Source organism: Eumetopias jubatus, unplaced genomic scaffold (genome assembly GCF_037043125.1).
Source record: "Eumetopias jubatus isolate StellerSeaLion01/CBP00866 unplaced genomic scaffold, mEumJub1_p1.0 scaffold_10, whole genome shotgun sequence".
NCBI lineage: Eukaryota > Metazoa > Chordata > Mammalia > Carnivora > Otariidae > Eumetopias > Eumetopias jubatus.
The window spans coordinates 94,813,719-94,833,476 of NW_028274816.1; the positions used below are offsets into that span (position 1 = coordinate 94,813,719).

Genomic DNA, 19,758 nt, shown 5'->3' on the forward strand with positions numbered 1-19,758 from the left:
GTGAAACAAGTTCTGTACATTTCCAGTAAGTGAAGATCAGGTTTGCTTCATCCCATGATGGATGGACCACCCTTTCCAGATCCTCAAGCACTGTTGCTTGGTCCACACAAATCTCCTACATTCCCAGAATCAGTTGTCAGAGGCTAGTGTCCTTGACTATAAATAGAAACGAACACACCCAGTTGGTGACTTGGGTTGGATCTGATCGTCTAATGAAATGCCCTCCTCCTTGGCCTCTCCCTAAGTCACATTGAATTTGTTCCGAGTGTAACCTAGATTGCATTTTGGTGCTTTTCTATCATTGTTCCAGCAATCCCTCCCTCCCTCTTAGCAGCAGGTATCACATTTGAAGTGAAAAGCTACATTGGACTGAACGGGTAAAGACAACGATGTTGTTAGCTATTTCTGGGCCACATTTAAAAGACGTGGTTCTGCAGGGTTTTGTTTTTTTGTTTGTTTGTTTGGGGTTTTTGTTTTATTTTTTGCATTTTTCCCAGATCCGCATCTTCGAAGAGCACATGAATCTTCTTGGGTTTGTCCAAAGGCAGACCTCTGGAAGAGATTTCTTTTGAAAGATCGTCATTTCTTTCTTACACCGCCAGCCCCCCACGGCCCCCCAGGATGCTGCTTGCATGCAGCAGGTACCCTGGCTTGCCACATTTTCATGACGTCTCCCATAGTTGTCTTTGTGAGGCAGGTAGAGGGAGAGTCTGCTGTGGTGACTTCCCCTGATGATGAAACAAATCTTTCTGGTTGGTTTTTTGTTTTTTGTTTTTTTTTGTTTTTTTCCAGGGAGCTTTTCTCAGATTCTTAGAAAGGGAGCAGAGACCTTAAGAACTACTGGTCTCTCCCAACTTGGGCTCCTCTAAGCTCATGGTGTCCTTGCCACCAACACTAAGGGAATATCAGACGGATATTCAAAAATTAAATTGGCAAGTGAATGGGAACCTCAAGGGCCAAGAATCTGCCACTTTGAAGACCAAGAGACAGGGCACTTTGATAGATTTCTCTCTAGAGCCAGAATGCCATAGAGGACTTTCCAGAAAAGGCAGCATCAGAAAGGGTAGCTGGTTCATGATTAAGAGGACAAAACACTGCAAGCCTGTTGATGAGAAAAGAGGGTTTGAGCAGAGGCAGGCTATAGAAGAAAAAAAAAAACGTGGATGGGCATCCAGTAAGTGAATAGCTCAGGTACAAAAAAATGGAGGCCAACTCTTTTCTTTAACACCAGGGGCGAGGAAGAGACTTAAAGACTTTTAGTCAAAAAAAAAAAAAAAAAAAATCCTCAGACTATTACAGGGGCTCAAAACTAGACTAATGCATCAGAGAAAAATAGAGGCCTCCAGTCCTGGAGAGCTCTCAGAGAAGAACTACCTATTTACTCAGGATGGCTTAGGTGGACACATTAACAACTCAAGGAGACTATTGACAAAAAGCCTTTCTGTATCTGAGCAGAAAAATAGTGTGTGGTTTAGTGGATCTAGATCATGGGGGAGTGTGTGCTCCCCAGAGAAGGTCTCCACCCCCTGTATACACAATCTTAGCTCCAACCAAAACAAGCAGCCTTTTCACTCAGCTAGAAGGTCTAAGAACCATGCCATCAATTTCATGTAAATTACTGGCACCCTTGCCCCCAGCTGAGCTGCTTGCCAGGCAAACAGTGGCTCCTTCCTTAGATGCAGACACTCACTCAATCAAATGAATGGAAGTAGCCCTGCCCACAGACTGCCTTCTCAGCCCCCTATTGGAGGTAATGCAAGGGACTGTGGGCCTTTCAGGGAAGTGGGTGTGTCACTGTCCGCCTTCAGTTTTGGCTACCTGAAGTTGCTTATTTTTCTTTGGTCTGTATGGGCTCAGTGAGGCTCGCATTAGTAAACATGGAAAAGGTCCAAAGTTAAAAAACAAACAAACAAACAAACAAAAACGCTTTGCCTGTATCTTTTAGCACTGGTGCAAAGTGAGGTTCCCCGCCCAGGAACATCAGTTCCCACTTGGGTACTTGTTAGAAATTCAAATTCTCAGGCTCCGCTTCAGACCTACTGAATCAGGTACTCTGGGGGTCTAGCCCAGCAATCTGTGTTTTAACAAACCCTCCAGATGATTCTGGCTAAAGTTTAAGAACAACTTTAAATCAGATTAGATTGTAACAGGCAGTTTAATTAATTCAGTCCAAACAGATTAGAGAATGGTAGGTGTCTTCTGGGCCAACTGGTAAGCTCTGGTGCCTTGTGAGAATTAGAAAGACATCCCTCTGGGCAGATTCAGGAGGCTTAGGGCTGAATTTTAGTCCCATTGACCTCCTGGCCGTGTGTTTGTACGTATACAACCTACACCATAGGCATTGGCACCCCTGGATGTCTTTCTCCTTAATTAAGCTAACCACCTCCAGTGCTTAATTAAGAAGAAGGAAAAAAAAAAAAAGGACATTGTAGATGGTGGTTGATCTTTTCTTACCCAAGGATTAATTTGTATCATTTCTGAGTCTGAACATATGGCTCTCACATAACTAATTCCCTAAACAAATTTTATTCTGTTCATGTTCCTTGTAAAGTATAACCATGTACATTGTTGGAAGAGTTGAGGTGTTTTTGTGGTTTTTTTTTTTTTCCCCAAAGCCTTGATTGGTCTTTATCCGTGAGCCTTGGGTCTCTCTTGCATGACTGGAACACTAATCAGAGAAGAAACAACACATGTCAGAAGATGGGGTGATAGGGGGTCAGATAAAAATAGGCAGCGCAGTTTCACAAAAACATAGTTTTGCTTCACAAATCTGACAGTATTTTGAGAGAGGAACAAAGGATTACCAGAGAGAGGCTGTGATTGAGTGGAACCTCATGAACGTCTTTGAAGTCCAGACCGTTCCAAAAAGGTATGGGGAGTAGTTCTGGTGAGTATAGATGAAAGTCCCTCATGAAAGTGGCTTAGAAATTATTCTGGAGTCCCTAGAGCAGGCCTAATAAGGAAGGAAGCAAGCTCAAAGTGGAGAAAGAAGCTTACTTAAGGACTAGCATTAGCTGGTTGAGTTCACCAAGCCAGCATTGTCTAATGGCTTTCGGGTTCCTGAAATACGAATTTCAGTGCCATGGCTCTCAGGCAACAATTTTATGTGTGTGTGCTTAATGTTCACTTTTCTGGGGAGAGAACTCATAGCTTCTCATCAGATTCTCAAAGGGATCTGTGACTCTCCTCTACCTCCCCAAATTAAGAACTATGAAAAAAATCATTACTGTACATTGCAATTCTAGATCTTACTGGTCTGAATTACATAGAAAAGGTATTCACTAAGACTTGAGGATTGGCTACTTTCACTACAAAAACATGGAGCCACCCCTAAGCTATTTATAACAATCATGTATTGAATTTATAATCATTGTAAAGAGTTAAAAAAAAAAAAAAAGGCACTTCCCAAAGGATGACTTCCATTTTGTCAGAGCCAAAGGAGTATCATATCTCATTCATGGTTGCTGGAGCCTCCCCCCCACCCCTAACCCAACTGCTTGTTCAAGACTTCCATTTTGACTTAGTGTAAGGAAAAATTACTTCTGTTTAGGCTGAGGATCCTAGAAGAGGAGAGAAAATGTTTGTAGAAGGAAACAAACATGTGGCATTGGGCAGGTCATTGAATGAAAGTATATAACTCTTATTAAAATTTTAGCTGCTGGGGCGCCTGGGTGGCTCAGTCATTAAGCATCTGCCTTTGGCTCAGGTCATGATCCCAGGGTCCTGGGATCCAGCCCCGCATTGGGCTCCCTGCTCCGCGGGAAGCCTGCTTCTCCCTCTCCCGCTCCCCCTGCTGTGTTCCCTCTCTCGCTGTGTCTCTCTCTCTCTCAAATAAATAAATAAAATCTTTTAAAAATATTTAAAAATAAATAAAATAAAATAAAATTTTAGCTGCTGCAGCTATGTAATACAGTGAAGGAAAATACTTGCTTGCAGACCTTCTGTTCCATGCCATCTGTAGTTTTGCTGTATGTCCTACTGACTTCTATCCTTTCAGATATATGATCTTGCCTCCACAAACTGTGAGATCAACCTGCCTTCTTTAAAAAATGAAATGATTGAAAGAAAATTGCCACCATAGACAAAGTTGGAAGACTAGGGCAACATGTTTGTAACATAAGTAGCTAACAGAGAATGAATATGTATAATATATAAATAGGTCCTATAAATAAAAAATTCAGCAACTCAGTAGAAAAAAAGGTAAAGAACATGAATAGGTAAACCATAGAAAAACCACAAATGGCCAGTAACCTTGGTACTAATCACAAGAAATATAATGAAAATGAAAATGATATGACATTTGTTCATCTGATAACAAAAAATTTAAGATAGTGATAATACCCAGTTTTGGATAAGGTGGGAGAACAAACAAACAGTTTCTATAAAAAGGATAAATACAAATAGCCTATGATCCAGCAATTCCACTTATAGAAATTTAATCTTAAGAAATGTACATGTGCTCATGACTGTAGGTACAAAGCTATTCAGGGCAGTATTGCTTAGAAAAGCTAGAAATTTGGGCGCCTGGGTGGCTCAGTTGGTTGGGCGACTGCCTTCGGCTCAGGTCATGATCCTGGAGTCCCGGGATCGAGTCCCACATCGGGCTCCCTGCGCAGCAGAGAGTCTGCTTCTCCCTCTGACCCTCCCCCCTCTCATGTGCGCGCTCTCTCTCTCTCAAATAAATAAATAAATAAAATCTTTATAAAAAAAAGCTAGAAATTAGTCTCAGTATAAATGTTTATTAACAGGAATATGATCAAATAAATTATGATACACCCAGACTGTGAATATTGTTTGCAACAGTTAAAAAGAATAAGGTAGTTCTAGGGGCACCCAGCTGGCTCAGTCAGAAGAGCATGCAGCTCTTGATCTAAGGGTCATGAGTTTGAACCCCACATTGGGTGTAGAGATTATCTAAAAATATATTTAAAAACTATATTAAATATATATTTAAAAAATAAAAAAGACAATATGTATAGTAAAAATGGGATAGTATACCATAGTATGATTCCATAAATTTAAAAATAAATGAGACTATATGTGTGTGCAGAAATATACATGTAAATTCATAGGAAAAACATCTGGCAACCTGTACCTCAAACTCTTAACAGTGGTTACATCCAGAAAGAATAGGATTAGTGGGAGAGGTTAAAAGGAATTAAACTCTTTTCTCAATAAAAATCAGTACTATTTGAATTATTTCTCTGGAACATAATTCATGCATTAATTGAGTGATTCAATAAATAAGCACTGAAACCCTTATAAAAAAAAAAAAGGCAGAAAATCTTTGAAGCCGACCAAGCCTCATAGAGTGGAGGTATATTTTGTTCTTAAATGAAAGCTTTTAGGGACGCCTGGGGTGGCTCAGTCGGTTAAGCGTCTGCCTTTGGCCTTACGTCATGATCCCAGGGTCCTGGATCAGGTCCCGCATCGGGCTCCTTGCTCAGCGGGGAGCCTGCTTCTTCCTCTCCCTCTGCCCCTTCCCCTGCTTGTGTTCTCTCTCTCTGTCAAATAGAGAGATAGATAGATGATAGAAAGATATCTAGATAGATAGATAGAAAGCTTTTAGTTCACAGTTGAGGAAATCAAAGCAGATTCCTCAACAAATCCCCCGGGGCTTCTTGGACAAGGCTGGACTGTTGGTCGAGGTGGAGGTGCCCGTCTCAGCCCAGTCACCGGGCAGAGGAGGCTCTACTCAGGCCATGTGACCTCCACTTGGCTGGAGCAGATCAGCTCTCCCCTCATCTGAAGGAGGGTAAGAAAGAGAAGGGAAGAAATGGGCTCACAAGAGGGCAAAGAAAGGAAATTTTGTGCCGCTGAAGTGTAATGAGGAGGGGATTCATGCCCCCAGCATACTTCCCAGTGCTGATCGCATCACTTACAGATATAAACAGATAGCCTCCAACAGCCTAGTGTCAAAGATACTATGATGTATGTTTCTTAACAGCAGAAATATCGTACTAGTTACAATGTTCTCTTAAATCAGGGAATTAGCCCAGTGTTCCTTGCTTAGAAGCTTTTTTCTGAGAAACCTTCTTTCCGAAAAGTAAATTATGACCTTTCAAATCTATATACTGAGGGGTGATTATTTATTAGTTTCTTTGCAAAATAATGGACGTAAGTTTCCTTGAAGAGTTTCATTGATACACATGAGTAGTTGTTTGCTGGAAACCAAGAGGTCTGAACCTAAACTGTTAGAAGTCACTCTCTGGTCATTGAAAATCAATCCATAATGAAGAAGAACCATCTCTGAAAGTATAATCTGTCATTGGGCAATGCAATTGAATTTACTAAAAAATCGATTCCTATATAGATTTTGGGGTAATATACTTTGCAGAAGCAAGACATAATGCATTTTACCTGAAAACCTAAACAGGAATATATTCACTTGATTAGGCTTTCCATGAATTACTGAGGAATACTGGAAATATTTACATCATTTCCATAAGTATGCATGATATGTGGGAACAGGATTCAGACCAACATATTTTCCTTCCTCAATAGGGACCTGATTATCACCGTCTTTTAGAGAACCACCTTACTAGAAACGTTCATTCTTATGTGGTCTAATTGGGAGATTTTTTTTCTTTTAGATGCAATTTTCTGAAACTTTGTTTCATAACTCTTCCATTTTAACAACAACAACAAAAAGGATCATGTATCTGGAATGAGCCGAAATTCTAGAAAACTATATTTTCTCCTCACCAGTTCCAAACTGATGGTATTTGACCACAAATAATCGATTTTAAATAAGGTTCTTTTTTTCATTCTTACACAAGTACAGTGTATTTGATGTAGAAAATACAAACAACAGGAAGAAAATGAAAATTATCTATAATTCCAACTCCTGGAAACAGTCACTGTTAACATTTTAAAATGTATCCTTTTAGTCTTTTTAAAATGTATATAATGCTTTTCCAACAGAGATGATTTCACAGAATGTGTACAGTTGTTTTACCTCCTATTTTTAACAATATGCCAAGGACATTTCTCTATAGTGTTAAATACTCTTCTACATCATTTTTTAATGGTTTCGTAGTACAGTCTGTCCCCTGGGTTCTTTCCCATTTTTCACTGTTATGAAAAAGGCAGTAATAACTATCTTTGTTGTTAAATCCTTCTTCACAACTACAAAATTGAGACATCTTTGAAAGCACACAGTCACACCGTTTAAGCCCTTCTCTTAACACTGAGCTAATTAAAGATAAAGAACAATTTCTGTCAGGATTCACTAGAACAAAGAAACTAAAATGCCTTTGTTTTCGTTTTCCAAATTACTGTCATGCGGGGGGGGGTGGGGGGAATGGAGGGGGAGAAAGTGTCTAATGAACATATGTATAGAGAAATTTCTCTAAATCTTAAACTTCTGGCTTAAAAATGACCTCGGTATTCATTCCAGGTGTATTTGTGTTTAGGAAATTTTGATAACCAGCCTTTGGAATTAAAGTGATTGCATTGAACGAATATGCTCTTATTGTTAACTAAGATACATTTGTTCTAATTACAAAGCAGCATGTGTTTGTTGCTTTCCAATTCCCTCAATGAAAAGCATGCTCTTTGCTTGGCTAGACTGCTGCTTAGCATCCTTGATACTTACATTGCTTATGGACAACATTTGTGATCTAAGGTTTTGGGGTGTGGGGGCGGGGCGATCATCAGCTAAATAAAATAGCCCAGGTCTGGATTTAGAGCCGCCCTCCCTCTTGGCCCCAGACCGCACTGAACTGAATCATAAAGTTCTGGCACGTGTGCCCTGCGGAAATGAAGAGAATCTCACATGACATACATGGATTGATATAAAAAGACCACCAAACCACATGATGCAGGAGATACTTAAGGAAAAATTTCCAGTGTGAATACCCGCTCTGAATCCCCACCAAGCTAATTCGCAATCAGGGTGGTCGAGTAACCAATTATTCAAGCATACCTTCCTTGTAGAGAGGCATGAAGTTCAATTCCGCCATGACCGCACTAGAGGGATGCCTGTCTGGGAAAATTGCTGATAGAATGTTGTCAAGTAACCAAAGAGCAGGTGGGGAATGGAGGATAAAACAGCAGATGTAGTTCAAGTGAGAGTAGTTGTTATTTGTATGCATTTCGTATACTGAAGACGGATGGGTTCTTTGCTTAATGCAGTTTTTCATCAGTTGGATTTAGACAGGGTTTCTCAACCTTGGCACCATTGACATTTTGGACCCGATACTTCCCTGTTAAGAACGGGCAGTGGTAGGTTATTCCAAGGCCTCACAGGCCCCTACTGTCACAAAATTGTCCCCCATTGGGAACCACTGGATGAAGAGATCATTATCCTGAAATGCTGAAAAACTACAGACTCAGGCCCAAAATCATAATGTCATGTGCCATTTTATTTATAGATCAGTGTGGGTGAAAGTAGCGCCAGCCATCTCCAAGCTGTTAGACTAGACTTGAAGTTCGATATAGACCCGCACTCTCTGACACTATGAATCCTGTGCAGAAATACAGCTCCATGTGAGCATTGCAACCAAATATCCCTGGTCCCGGTAAACATCATGTGTCTGCCTTCTATGTCATGTCTCCTGTACTAGCAATGAAAGTGCCCTTTCTCTTGTCAAATGCATTGGTTTAAGGAAACCTCCAAATCTATTTTGAAAGGTATCTGACAGGTAAGTGTTAAAGCAAACAAACCTGACCCTGTCCCCATGGGGATCTTCTAAGAATGCTTTAGGAGATCTCAGGCTATGGCACTGCCCACGTGCTAATACTCTCCACCCATCTGGCTCACTTTACAAGATTCACCCCTAAATAATTTCCACTCTTCTCTGTTCTAAGACTGTTTCGACTTAACTTCCTTGCACTCACTCCCCCTTTGGCTGGTTTAGCTAACTTTATGACGTATTCTTCATAAAGTTAGTGAATTCCCTGCTTTTTTAAACCTCTCTTTGGCTTCCGCTACCGTCTTTTCCTAAAGTCTCCCCATTGAAAGTTTGCATTTAATAACAGTAGTTGCCAACGTCTTGACCTTTTTGCAGATATGACAATGGATGATGTTCGGGAATACGAGAAAAACATGCATGAACAAACCAACATAAAAGTTTGCAATCAGCATTCCTCCACTGTGGATGACATAGAGAGCCATGCCCAAACAAGTGTATGTAGAATTTTTAAAACATGTTGCCCACCCTTTACCAAACGTACACTTAAACCGATCTTTGAAAATACTGCAGACGTTCAGTTCTCAACATTCCACACAAAAACATGTTGTCACCCAGAGGCTGTTGGGGAAGAACATGAGCTGGGTCTAAACTGGACAGTGTCACCTCTTGCTAATAGATTTTTCGATTCTTAAAGAATTCGTTTGATTTGGGGGTTATTTTTCCGCTCATAAAACCCAAGAACGTGGAGAGTGGAAACATTTGTGGCTGGTGAATGGCCTGCACCGTGAAGGAGAGGAGACAAAGCAGGTGTCATCTGAAAACTAGAATATCGTGACAGTAACTTTTAAAAATATAGTTATTGCTCAAGTTATTCATTCAAGGGACAGCTTGTGGCTCATCTGGTGTTTTAGATTTCTTTACATTTGCTTTGAAATGCTTTCTGTGGCTCCTTCTAGCTCTTCTAGCCAATCCTTTCCTTTTTGCTTCGGTTAATCTCAAGATGGGGCTGCAGTCTGTGCACACACTGGCTGAGCAGTGAAGGTGCGGTGAGCTAGGAATGTGCGGGGCCACGTAGCCCATCCAGCCTGGGACTCAACATGAGACTCAGAGAGCCACGGGTTATTTAGTGGCACACTGGAAATTGAGAGCTGACTGTATGGTGCATGCCAGCATTTTAAATATAGTTCTTAATCATTCATGCTAATGAAGAGGAGCTAAGATAACAGAGATGTAATCAAGTCATTTGTATGTATCTTTGGCCAGCACTGTGATCTCTTTGGGTATCAGCTTGAGCCCACGTGTCTGCTAGCCCACACCCGAGAACAGTACCTATTAGATTTTTAAGAAGTTGATAATGTAGGTAAAGACAGTTGAGCAACGGCTATGGTTGTAAATGGGTGCTTTAGAATTTTGACGATCTTTTTGGCTGCACTTTGGAAGTTTTGGGTTCAGTTTTTAGAGCATGTATTTGGAGTATGCCCTGCAAGGCTCAAGTGCATGTGGCTTACTCTTGAGGCTCAGATGGCCCTAACGTTTCCTCCCCGTTGTAGCATGCAGTGATTGGATTTGCGGAAAGCTATGGGGTCAACTTACCTGGGGTGTTCCTCTCTGTGCACAGGCCCTTGCCAATAGGACTTCCCTTCTCCCTCCGTCGCTGTTACTCGTTAAGAAAACTGTCCTTGGAAGTCCATCATCCGAAATTCCCTTTTCTTTTTGGAATGACTCTAGTTCTCCGTCAGCTGCCCTCTGAAAGCTGCTTGCTTAGAAGTGTGATCAGACAAAGGAAGCCAGAGGAAAGGGGGGAGATGCCACATTCCAAAGGATTCTAACCACTGGCTTTTCTCATTCTAAGCTCTTACGGTTTTTAGCTTCAGGCTCTTTGTTTGGTCTTCTTTCTGTTGTACTGCCTTTATTACCATTAGAAAGTCAGTTTACTATGGAGACAGTGGTACCTAGAATGGTTCTCCCATGGGAAAGCCCCATGCATTCTCTGGCTGCAATTCACTGTCGTTCCCATGACTTCAGTGTAAGAGATGCCTATCTCCTCAGAAGTTATACAGAGTGGTTATTTTGAGTGCTTATGACATTTCCCTTATTCTTTGGAATTCCATCAAATTGGAGATCATTTATTTTTCCATTGTCTTTCTTTGCTATCGTAATGAAAAACAGTTGAAACCAAGAGGTTGCTGTCCATCACAAGTAACAAACTGCATGGGTGCTCAATAAAATTTAAATCCTCAGCCTGAGTAGGGACACATTGGATTGAAATTATGCAAAATTAACATCCATGAACATGGCAATGAGAAAGTTAAGTCTCCTTTTCCATTGAGCAGTTTCCATGCCTTCAAGGAAGGGAACTTTCTAAGAGACTCTGGGAATGTAAAATCGAAATTCTGTATTTTGGATGATTTCTGCCCCCTGCTGGATATGTGGAGTAGAGCATTATACTCTGCCACTTGTGTAGAAAGTCTACTTTTTCAAAGATGTTTATTTATTATAGCAGAAACATATCCCATTCACTGAAATTTTTCTGAGAGTCTCAATTTTACCTTGAAGTGCATATTTCTTTTTTAAAAACTTAATCTCATTTCTTAGCTTGTTTAATAGTCTTAGTATTTTTTAAAGTGGCAAATTTATAGGTACAATTTTTCTTGTTATATTCTAAGTTGTATATGATATCAAAACAATCATTTTATTTCCTTTGTAAGAAAAAATTTTCCTTTCATAATATCTTAACAATTGTTCCAGGTAATCCTCTTAAGGATTTTGGGTTTTTTTTGAAAAATATTTCTGACAGATGAACATAGGGGAAGGGAAGGAAAAATAAAATAAGATAAAAACAGAGGGAGGCAAACCATAAGAGACTCTTAACTACAGGGAACAAACCAAGGGTCGCTGGAGGGAAGATGGGGGTGGGGGGCTGGGGGAGATGGGGTCATTGGGTGATGGGCATTAAGGAGGGCATTTGGTGTAATGAACACTGGGTGTTATATGCAACTGATGAATCACTAAATTCTACCCCTGAAACTAATAACACATTATATGTTAACTAAATTGAATTTAAATAAAAAATTTAAAAAAATATTTCTGGCTTGCTCATGTTATAATATGACCTTATATATATTACATATACATATAATATATATCTTAATGATTAATACCATGTTATGAATATTCATTCCATAGTTAATATTTCCAAAGTGGATATATTGTTTCATGTTAGCTTTTGCAATATCATCTAATGAAGTTTCCACTACTAGGTTCATGGGAGAGGACAAGAATGAAAAATGGGTCTATGGGAAGCTAAAATTCATGGAGAAAATCCATGAGCAGCAGATTTCCCCTTTTACTCAAGGACAAGCCCTTAGGCTTTCACTCAGTGCTTTTTCCAATAAGCCCAGTTACCTGTTTTCTCTGTTACCAGTAAAGAAAAATGACAAAGGATACCAGGGTTAGTCAGAGAGAAATTAATAAGAACCATAACAATAGTAATGACAGTATAGTAATAGTTTCTGAGAATGAGAGAAGAGATCTCAAACTACAAAAAACCAAATAGGCCCTGATAGAGAAGTCATTACAGTGTTAATATATTTTCAATATATTATGTCTAAATGGTAGCAAGTGTATATAATACATTCAGTATATTGGTGGGAGCCTCTCTGGTTCAGTCGGAAGAGTGTGAGACTCTTGATCTCGGGGTCATGAATTCAAGCCCCACGTTGGGTGTAGACATTACTTAAAATATTTTTTTAAATAAATTAAGAAGTTAGGGAGAGATTTACATTTAAAATATATATATTTTTTTTTACTTTCTCACTTAGTAAAAACACTTTAGGTATTTAGAAAATCTACATCACCTGACAATTCCTCTTAATGAGGCATCACTGAATTTGTTTCCTGAATGCCAAATATTGCTTTTTTTTATGTTTCCTTGAAAAAATGATTTTATTTTTCTTGGCTTTGGGGTAATTAGCAGGGTTTGTGCTTGTTGTCATTATCTTCTTTGTTTTTTAAGCTGAATTAATTAAAACAGCATTTAAACAATCTCAGGATGGGTACACAGTCAGGAAACCAGTAATCCCCAGAATGCAAAAAGTATATTTATTGAATAAGAAGAAATTCTGATGATTTGCCTATTTCCCCTATAAAGGTGTACTTGTAATTGCATGCCCTAAAATAGGTAATAGTATGTATCATTCCAGGGCCATTGATTGCTTGAACTAGACTTCTTTATAGAAAAGATGACTAGGTCTAATGCTCCATATATCACACCATGCCAACAGCTCACACACACACACACACACACACACACACACACACACATACACCCAGATACTTCCCTGGTCTGGTTCTGTACTTTCCTGACCCGTTCTTATTCGGAATACTTAACACTACTCCCTGAAGAGTGCTTTGGAAAATCTTGGATGGATATTCATAAAGGAATATTTTTTTTTCAGAGGTTTACGCCTTAGTAACAAAAAAAAAAAATTCAGGGTTTAGCATTTCAGTGATAATTTGGGTTTATAGTCTGGAAAGGCCTCTTTATGCTAGGATTCCTGTAGTTCCCTTAAAATCAGGCATGCATCTCTCCTAAATAACTGGTCATTTTTCTTTCTATTTTTTTTTTCTTTGAAGACATGACAATGGATGAAGTCCGAGAATTTGAACGAGCCACTCAGGAAGCCACCAACAGGAAAATTGGCGTTTTCCCACCTGCAATTTCTATCTCGAGTATTCCCCTGCTGCCTTCCTCAGTCCGCAGTGCCCCTTCTAGTGCTCCATCCACACCTCTCTCCACCGACGCCCCAGAATTTCTGTCTGTGCCCAAAGATCGACCCCGGAAGAAGTCAGCTCCAGAAACTCTCACGCTTCCAGACCCTGAGAAAAGAGCCACCCTGAATTTACCTGGCATACACTCTTCAGATAAGCCATGTCGGCCCAAATTAGAGTAACATCCTATGAATATTTCATGGGGTTTTATATTTTCATTTGGGTTTTTTTTTTTTAAAGAATCTTCTAATATAGAAAAAGACTGCTTTGTCCCTCAAACATGTTCCTTCGATCTCTGAGTGTGCATGTGGTTAAGTACCTTCCCATATAATAGGATTCCCTAAGTATACCACACAGCATCCTACTAGATGTAAATTGTAAGACTTGCAGAGGACAGAAGGAATCCTCTGTAGCCACAGCTGGAAGCCAGGGAGGAAGCCTTGTTGTTGAGTGTTTGATGAGGTCGGTGTGGACTTCAAGAGTAAATAAATGAAAACGTTGTGCCCCTGCGTTAGAAGGTGTGGTAAAATAGCGAAGTCAGTCTCCTCTCATCAAACCTGAAATTCTCAAAAATACTCTCAGGCGTAACATACGTAATTGTTAAATTTCAAACTGTTCATCACCGATACTTGAATACTAGTAGTTAACTGAGATTCCTATTTTGGTTAGTCTGACTCAGGATTTGGGGCCTAATTAACCCTTTAAATTTTTTGAAAATTTTAATTATCAACGTATGGTGGCTCCAAGTGCAATTAACGATAACTTATTTATACCTTTCACAGAATTTAATAAAGACTCCACTTGTTTCTGTCTTTTAATAACTTTCCCCTTTGTGCCCTTGTGGCCTCAGAAATCTTTCAGAATTGCACGGATGAATGTGACCATGACTGACTGATTTGGGGATGGTTTGGTTTAGAAACCAAGAGGCCCAGGTGAGGCAAACATCATTTTTCTCTACAGGTACCAACAAACCTTGAATTGTTAACTTCCATCATCCGTTAAGAGTCTCAGTATTTGCAATTAATTGAGTAGAATTCGTTGACTATTTGCCCATTCAAAGAAGTTCAAGGGTAGACTAAGCTCATAGGACTTTTAACACTCTCAGAATGTCTGATTCGGGAACCCTGAAAAAGAACTGTCTCCCATCCCCCTCCTGCTTTTACTTTTAATAACATCCAGATTTCCCTGGAACAGATTGCCCATCACTGGACCTTAAAAAAGACTGTCATTCTCTTGCCCTTACTTGAAACCCAAATATTGGGAATGTCGCAGAAGTGGAGTAAAGACTGTCGAGTGGGAAGAGAGAATGAGCAAAATTGCTGACTCCTATTTGTAGAGTAAGAAGGAGGAGCAGGAAAAGATGCCTCTCTGTCTAGCTTTCTTTCCTGCAAGTGGTGGTAATGCAAGATTAGAATCCAGGTTGACGGGAAGCAAGATCATTCAACCCAAGTGGCAGAAAACGAACTCTCCTTTGATCTAAAGAGAAAACTGCCACCGTCGCGCCTCACTGCCTTTGAACGCAGAAGGAAGGGCAAGCAGAATCTAGCACTTACTTTTTGTCCTCCAAGAGAGGAAGACAACAAGGTAGTTGGGCAACTCCGAGGCCCCAGCTAGCCTTCCTGACCATAACCTCCAACCTCAGGAAAGGGACCTTCCCAAAACACAGATTCCAAAGGAAACAACATAAACCAAGGAGTATGTCCTCCTTCCCACACAGCCTCTCAGCCAGTGGACCCTGCCTGCTTCTCTCTCTCAGTGCTCAGCACATGCTACATAGTGTCTTTCAAATTGATAAACTCTCCCATGGTGCAGACGCTGGTCCCATGAACCCAGCACCGAGTATTCTCAGTCATACGTCAGACTGTCAAGATCATTTCTTTATCTACAGGTTGACATTTCGCTTAATAAATAAATAAACCCAGAACTCAAAGGAAACCAGTTGCAAATAGTTTAGATGGACAGTGCATCTCTTCCCTAAGAACGACAGCATTGTAGTAAGAGATCCTTGCATGGTATCGTAGCATGATTTCTGCTTGTGGGAAATCATCTTCTCAGACCCCTTGGACTTCTCAATGGTCCCCTACCCACACAGTAGTACTTAATGAGAATGTTGGCTTTAGAACACAAATTTCTACTTTCAGAAGACACTGACATAGTATGCGTATTTGCTTACCGTTTGCCAGTTGGAAATCAGGATGGGGTGGGATCATTATTTTTGCATAGAACAGATTTATTTTGTGCAGGTTGTAAACACATCTGGCACCTAGTTTTCCCATTAACACCATTGCCGTTTTTCTTTTTGTAAAGTAGCTTCTGCTGTCGAGGTCAACGACGCTATATGCTTTAGAAAGCTAATTTCTGATTTCCTTCTGAGTTTTCTTTCTCTTGTAGCCACTTCAGTACCACAGACATCAATTTCAAAGCTGCCGATGATAGTGTGATTCTTAGCCAACATAGTGTGTGCTCTTAAAGTATGTTCGGTTTTTCCTGTCTACATGTGGTTGTGTGCATTTAAATGGGGTGGGGGGTTGCAGATATTCTTTTAGCTGCTTTGAATGTTTAATCCAGTCATCACACGGCATAAATGACTTCAATATCTTATCTCTCTTGATTTTCAAGTGTCATTTCATATTCTCCATACATGAGTTTGTTTATTGTGGCATACACGCCTGCGGTGAATGTGTATATAGAACATTAATAATTCCTATAAGGATGGAAATTAAATGGTTGCATGATGGAAACTTAGGAGAAGAAAAAAAGCAGAGACTTGAATTCATTAAGCATGTTTGGGGAAAAATAGAATCTTTAACTCAGTGCCTCTGTCTGCAATGTGGAAATCTTCAACTTTGTTCACCAAAATTGTATTATACCTGTGTGTGTGTGTGTGTGTGTGTGTGTGTTTGTGTATGTGTATGGCCTAGTGAATCAAACACCACCAGTTTTAAGTCTCTGGTAGCCAAATTAAAATAAATAATCCATAGAATAACACATAGTGTTCATCCCATCTTCATCTCTGGTGTTAGTGGAGACCATCAAAGTGACCATAAATGTCATTACTTTGGATGGATTTCAAATTCTGAAATGCCCCCACGTTTTTCGTTGACTGCATTGTTGCTTGGCTGTGTTTTCCCAGGATAAGAAGGTCTCGGTGTTTTTACTGCATAAACTTTATCTGAGGTGAGCTCTGGAGACCATTTCACTTTCCTACTATTGGGCTGAAATAAAACAAAGCAAAGGAAAAGCATAACAACAAAGAAGTCTGTGACATTTTTTTCAATTAACACCATTATAACCAAAACAATAGGAGTTCATTGGTGAACTCATTTATAAACCTTCTGCTTTGGGTTTGCATCTGTATGTGGGGGGGAAATGGTTTTAATTTGGGAGTATTTATTAGGCGTGTTTTGGATTGTGAAAATAAATCTCTAAGGAGCGCAGTTGTATAACGAACACAAGACACTTAAGAAACACGGGACCTCCAAAAGAAATATGTGGTTTTCTTTCAAGACACTGTAATAAACCGTGGCCTAAGAGAAAAGATTCTGACACTTCTCAGGAAGTCATTTTTCTGTGAAAATTTCAAGGCTAATGTATGTATGTGGATTTTTCATTGTTGCTTAATTTCACATCTCGTCATGGCTCAGAAACAGCAAGGTCACTGGGCTGGCTTCGGTCAATAGGAATTTTACTTTTCACAAGGGCCAGAGTATAACGTAGTCTCATTACAGTGTGTGCTCAGATAATCCAGTAGAGAACAATTGAATAGTTTTAGTCTCTTTCTGATCATCTGACTCAGTAGGCTAGGTGACAGACAACCTGCCATCGGAGCCATAATTCTTGAAATTAAAAAAAAAGATCTGTTTAGTGACTGCAACTGATCAATAAATAGATCATTTAAAACTATTCATTCTTGCTGAAACTGAAGTGTAACTCAAGAGAATAGCGTTGACATGCGGAGGCAACACATACCGGGTTCTTCTGGGTTCTACCTTCCAAACAATCTGCATTTGAAAGTAGAAGTGTTTAAGCTTTTTAGGAGTTAGTGCAATAAGAGAATGTGAATATGCTAAGAACTTTTCAGATGTCATTATTAATTATACTTTTGTTGTTAACAAGTGCTTTAGGATAAACCTCTCAATGTTTTTGCTTAAAATTGAAAGCATGTCTGTTGAATTGCAAGTCTCCCTTCAGTTTCTATGTATCACCAAGAAGAGGTTCTTTGAGTTGTTGTTAATGCCTATGCCGCTTAAATGTACCTTCAGAGTGTCACTTTTAGGGTTTACATTTCAAGCTGGGATCTTGATTAGTTACATATATTGAGTCAAAATAACCACTGCCACTGCGGAAGGACCAAGTTTTGGAATGCACAGTGTTACAGACTACAAGCAAAGCAAACAAGAGTCGATCCTCACACATGCCATCCTTCTGTGTCATTTTATGGCTGTTTTGTGTCCCCCCCCCCCAGTTATTTATTATTGTTAATAGCTTACTTTTTCTTACATTCTGGTGTAAATAAACTACAAAGCAATCTTCTTTCCAAGCGTAGCTTCCTTCTCTCTCTTTCTCAGCCATTCTCAAGGGAAGGTTGGCAATTGTGAATTTGTGGATTGATGGGAAAGAAGGTGTCGAGGAAGAAGCTAACAGCTGGTACGTAGACCCAGCTCTAGGGGTCTCATATGCAAAAAAGGCTGACCCCTTATCAAATGTAAGGCTATAGTCTGAATGACAACCAAGAAAAATCTCCCCGAGGGAAACCATAGGAACACCACCCCAGTGGGACACTAGATTGTCTCCCTTGTAGGGGCGACCAGTCCACGGTGAGCTGCAGTCATTCCAATGTAGTTTCTCCATCTCGAGAAGCTCCTGTTGTTCACAGAAGGGTCCTCTGGGGATGGGGAGAGTGAGGACAGCAATGCTTTACTGCCCCTTGTCCCGTAGTCTTCTGCGACACGCCTCCCACTCTATGTTCTCCTCTTCAAACCTGAAGCTAATGTCAACATCCATATCCCGTGCATTCACCTCTGATTCATGTAACAGTGCACCATAACGAGGCTTCTACACTGAAAACTTGCCCCAAATCATGTAACTGAGCCAATGAACTAAAACATGCTTGCTTTTATAGCTCTGACTTCGCCAGTACTGCCCCCACCCCGCCTTTTAATTCCTCTTCCAAACACACGATCTTAACATCCTTAGTCTCGGGATGACTTGGAGCCAGCAAACTCAGGTATAGCCAGCCTGGCTGTTTATTCCTGGGGCCAAACTATATCAGTTGTTAAACATTTGGATGCTTAACGGTAAGTATATAGATGTTTGTAGTTTATCAGTGTACTAGTACTGCTTTTAATCACAGTGTTTCTTGTCTGAGTATCACTTCCAAACACCCACATTCTTTTCTAAAATTCCCTGTTGTCTTCAGTATACTCCACTTAGGGTTTTTTGCCTCCAACCTCCAACTGTACCTTAGCCTCTCAAGTTCGGGATAAATCACATATCCTTCCAAGCCCTGTTCTGACGTATCCCTCTATGAAAATGTACCTCTCAAACCTGAAGCTTTGATGGCTTTGGAACAACAATCAACCTGTGTGCAGATGTACGTGTGTGTGTGTGTAATTCCATGTGGATGACCCAAGCAAGCCTTGGTTTCAAGTTTGTTATACTGACTTTCTCCACTTAATTTTTAGCCCTCTAAGATTCCATGTTCTCCTAAGTTCCTCCTTTCTATAACATGCAACCTAGTAGGAGATCCCATTCAAGTCCAAACATTTAACTACTCCTGCTCCTGGGAAAATGGGAAACAGTCTGGTACTTTGCCTTAATGCTCTTGCTCTGGTCCCAGCAGGGAGGACTCAAGGTAAGATGTAGCCAAAGAAAGTGGACACAGCTTCAAATCCTACCGAATGTGGCCATTCAGTACAGCAACATTACTGAGCTGAATTAAACACCTGGAATTTAGGGAATGATTATGCTTAACTAGAATTACCAAATATCCGCCCTGAAGGCAGACACAAAAGACTAGAGATCATCATTTCCCCTCCTTTAGCTTACAGAAGGGAGATTTGACCACTCTGTCACTGGAGGGTGTTTGAGGGCAGCCAAATCTGGACCTTTGTGATTTTTTTAAAAATCTTAATCTTCCAAAATAACTTTCCTGCTCCTAAGGGATTCTACATGCAAGATGCTGGCAGTTTGCTGCTCGTTAGCAACCCTTGAGAATCATTTTGTGATCTGAAGCACACTAGTGATTACATCCAGAGCATTCCAAAGATAGCTTGTTGCCCTCTATGCACGATCGTTAAAATCCAGTCATCAGTCCTAATGTGTATTGTGCCTCATCTCAGGACATAATTAA

At 40.2% G+C, this 19,758-nt stretch overlaps 1 protein-coding gene across 1 annotated transcript in view; it reads left to right on the forward strand.

Moving 5' to 3' along the window:
* The window catches only part of PITPNC1 (phosphatidylinositol transfer protein cytoplasmic 1), a 134,514-nt gene extending 116,568 nt beyond the window's left edge, over positions 1-17,946 (forward strand). The window contains exon 9 of the mRNA XM_088028183.1: positions 13,272-17,946. Coding sequence (XP_087884309.1) covers positions 13,272-13,588 — 317 coding nt within the window. The 3' untranslated portion in view covers positions 13,589-17,946. The remainder of the gene's footprint in view (positions 1-13,271) is intronic.
* Positions 17,947-19,758: the final 1,812 nt, after the last annotated feature.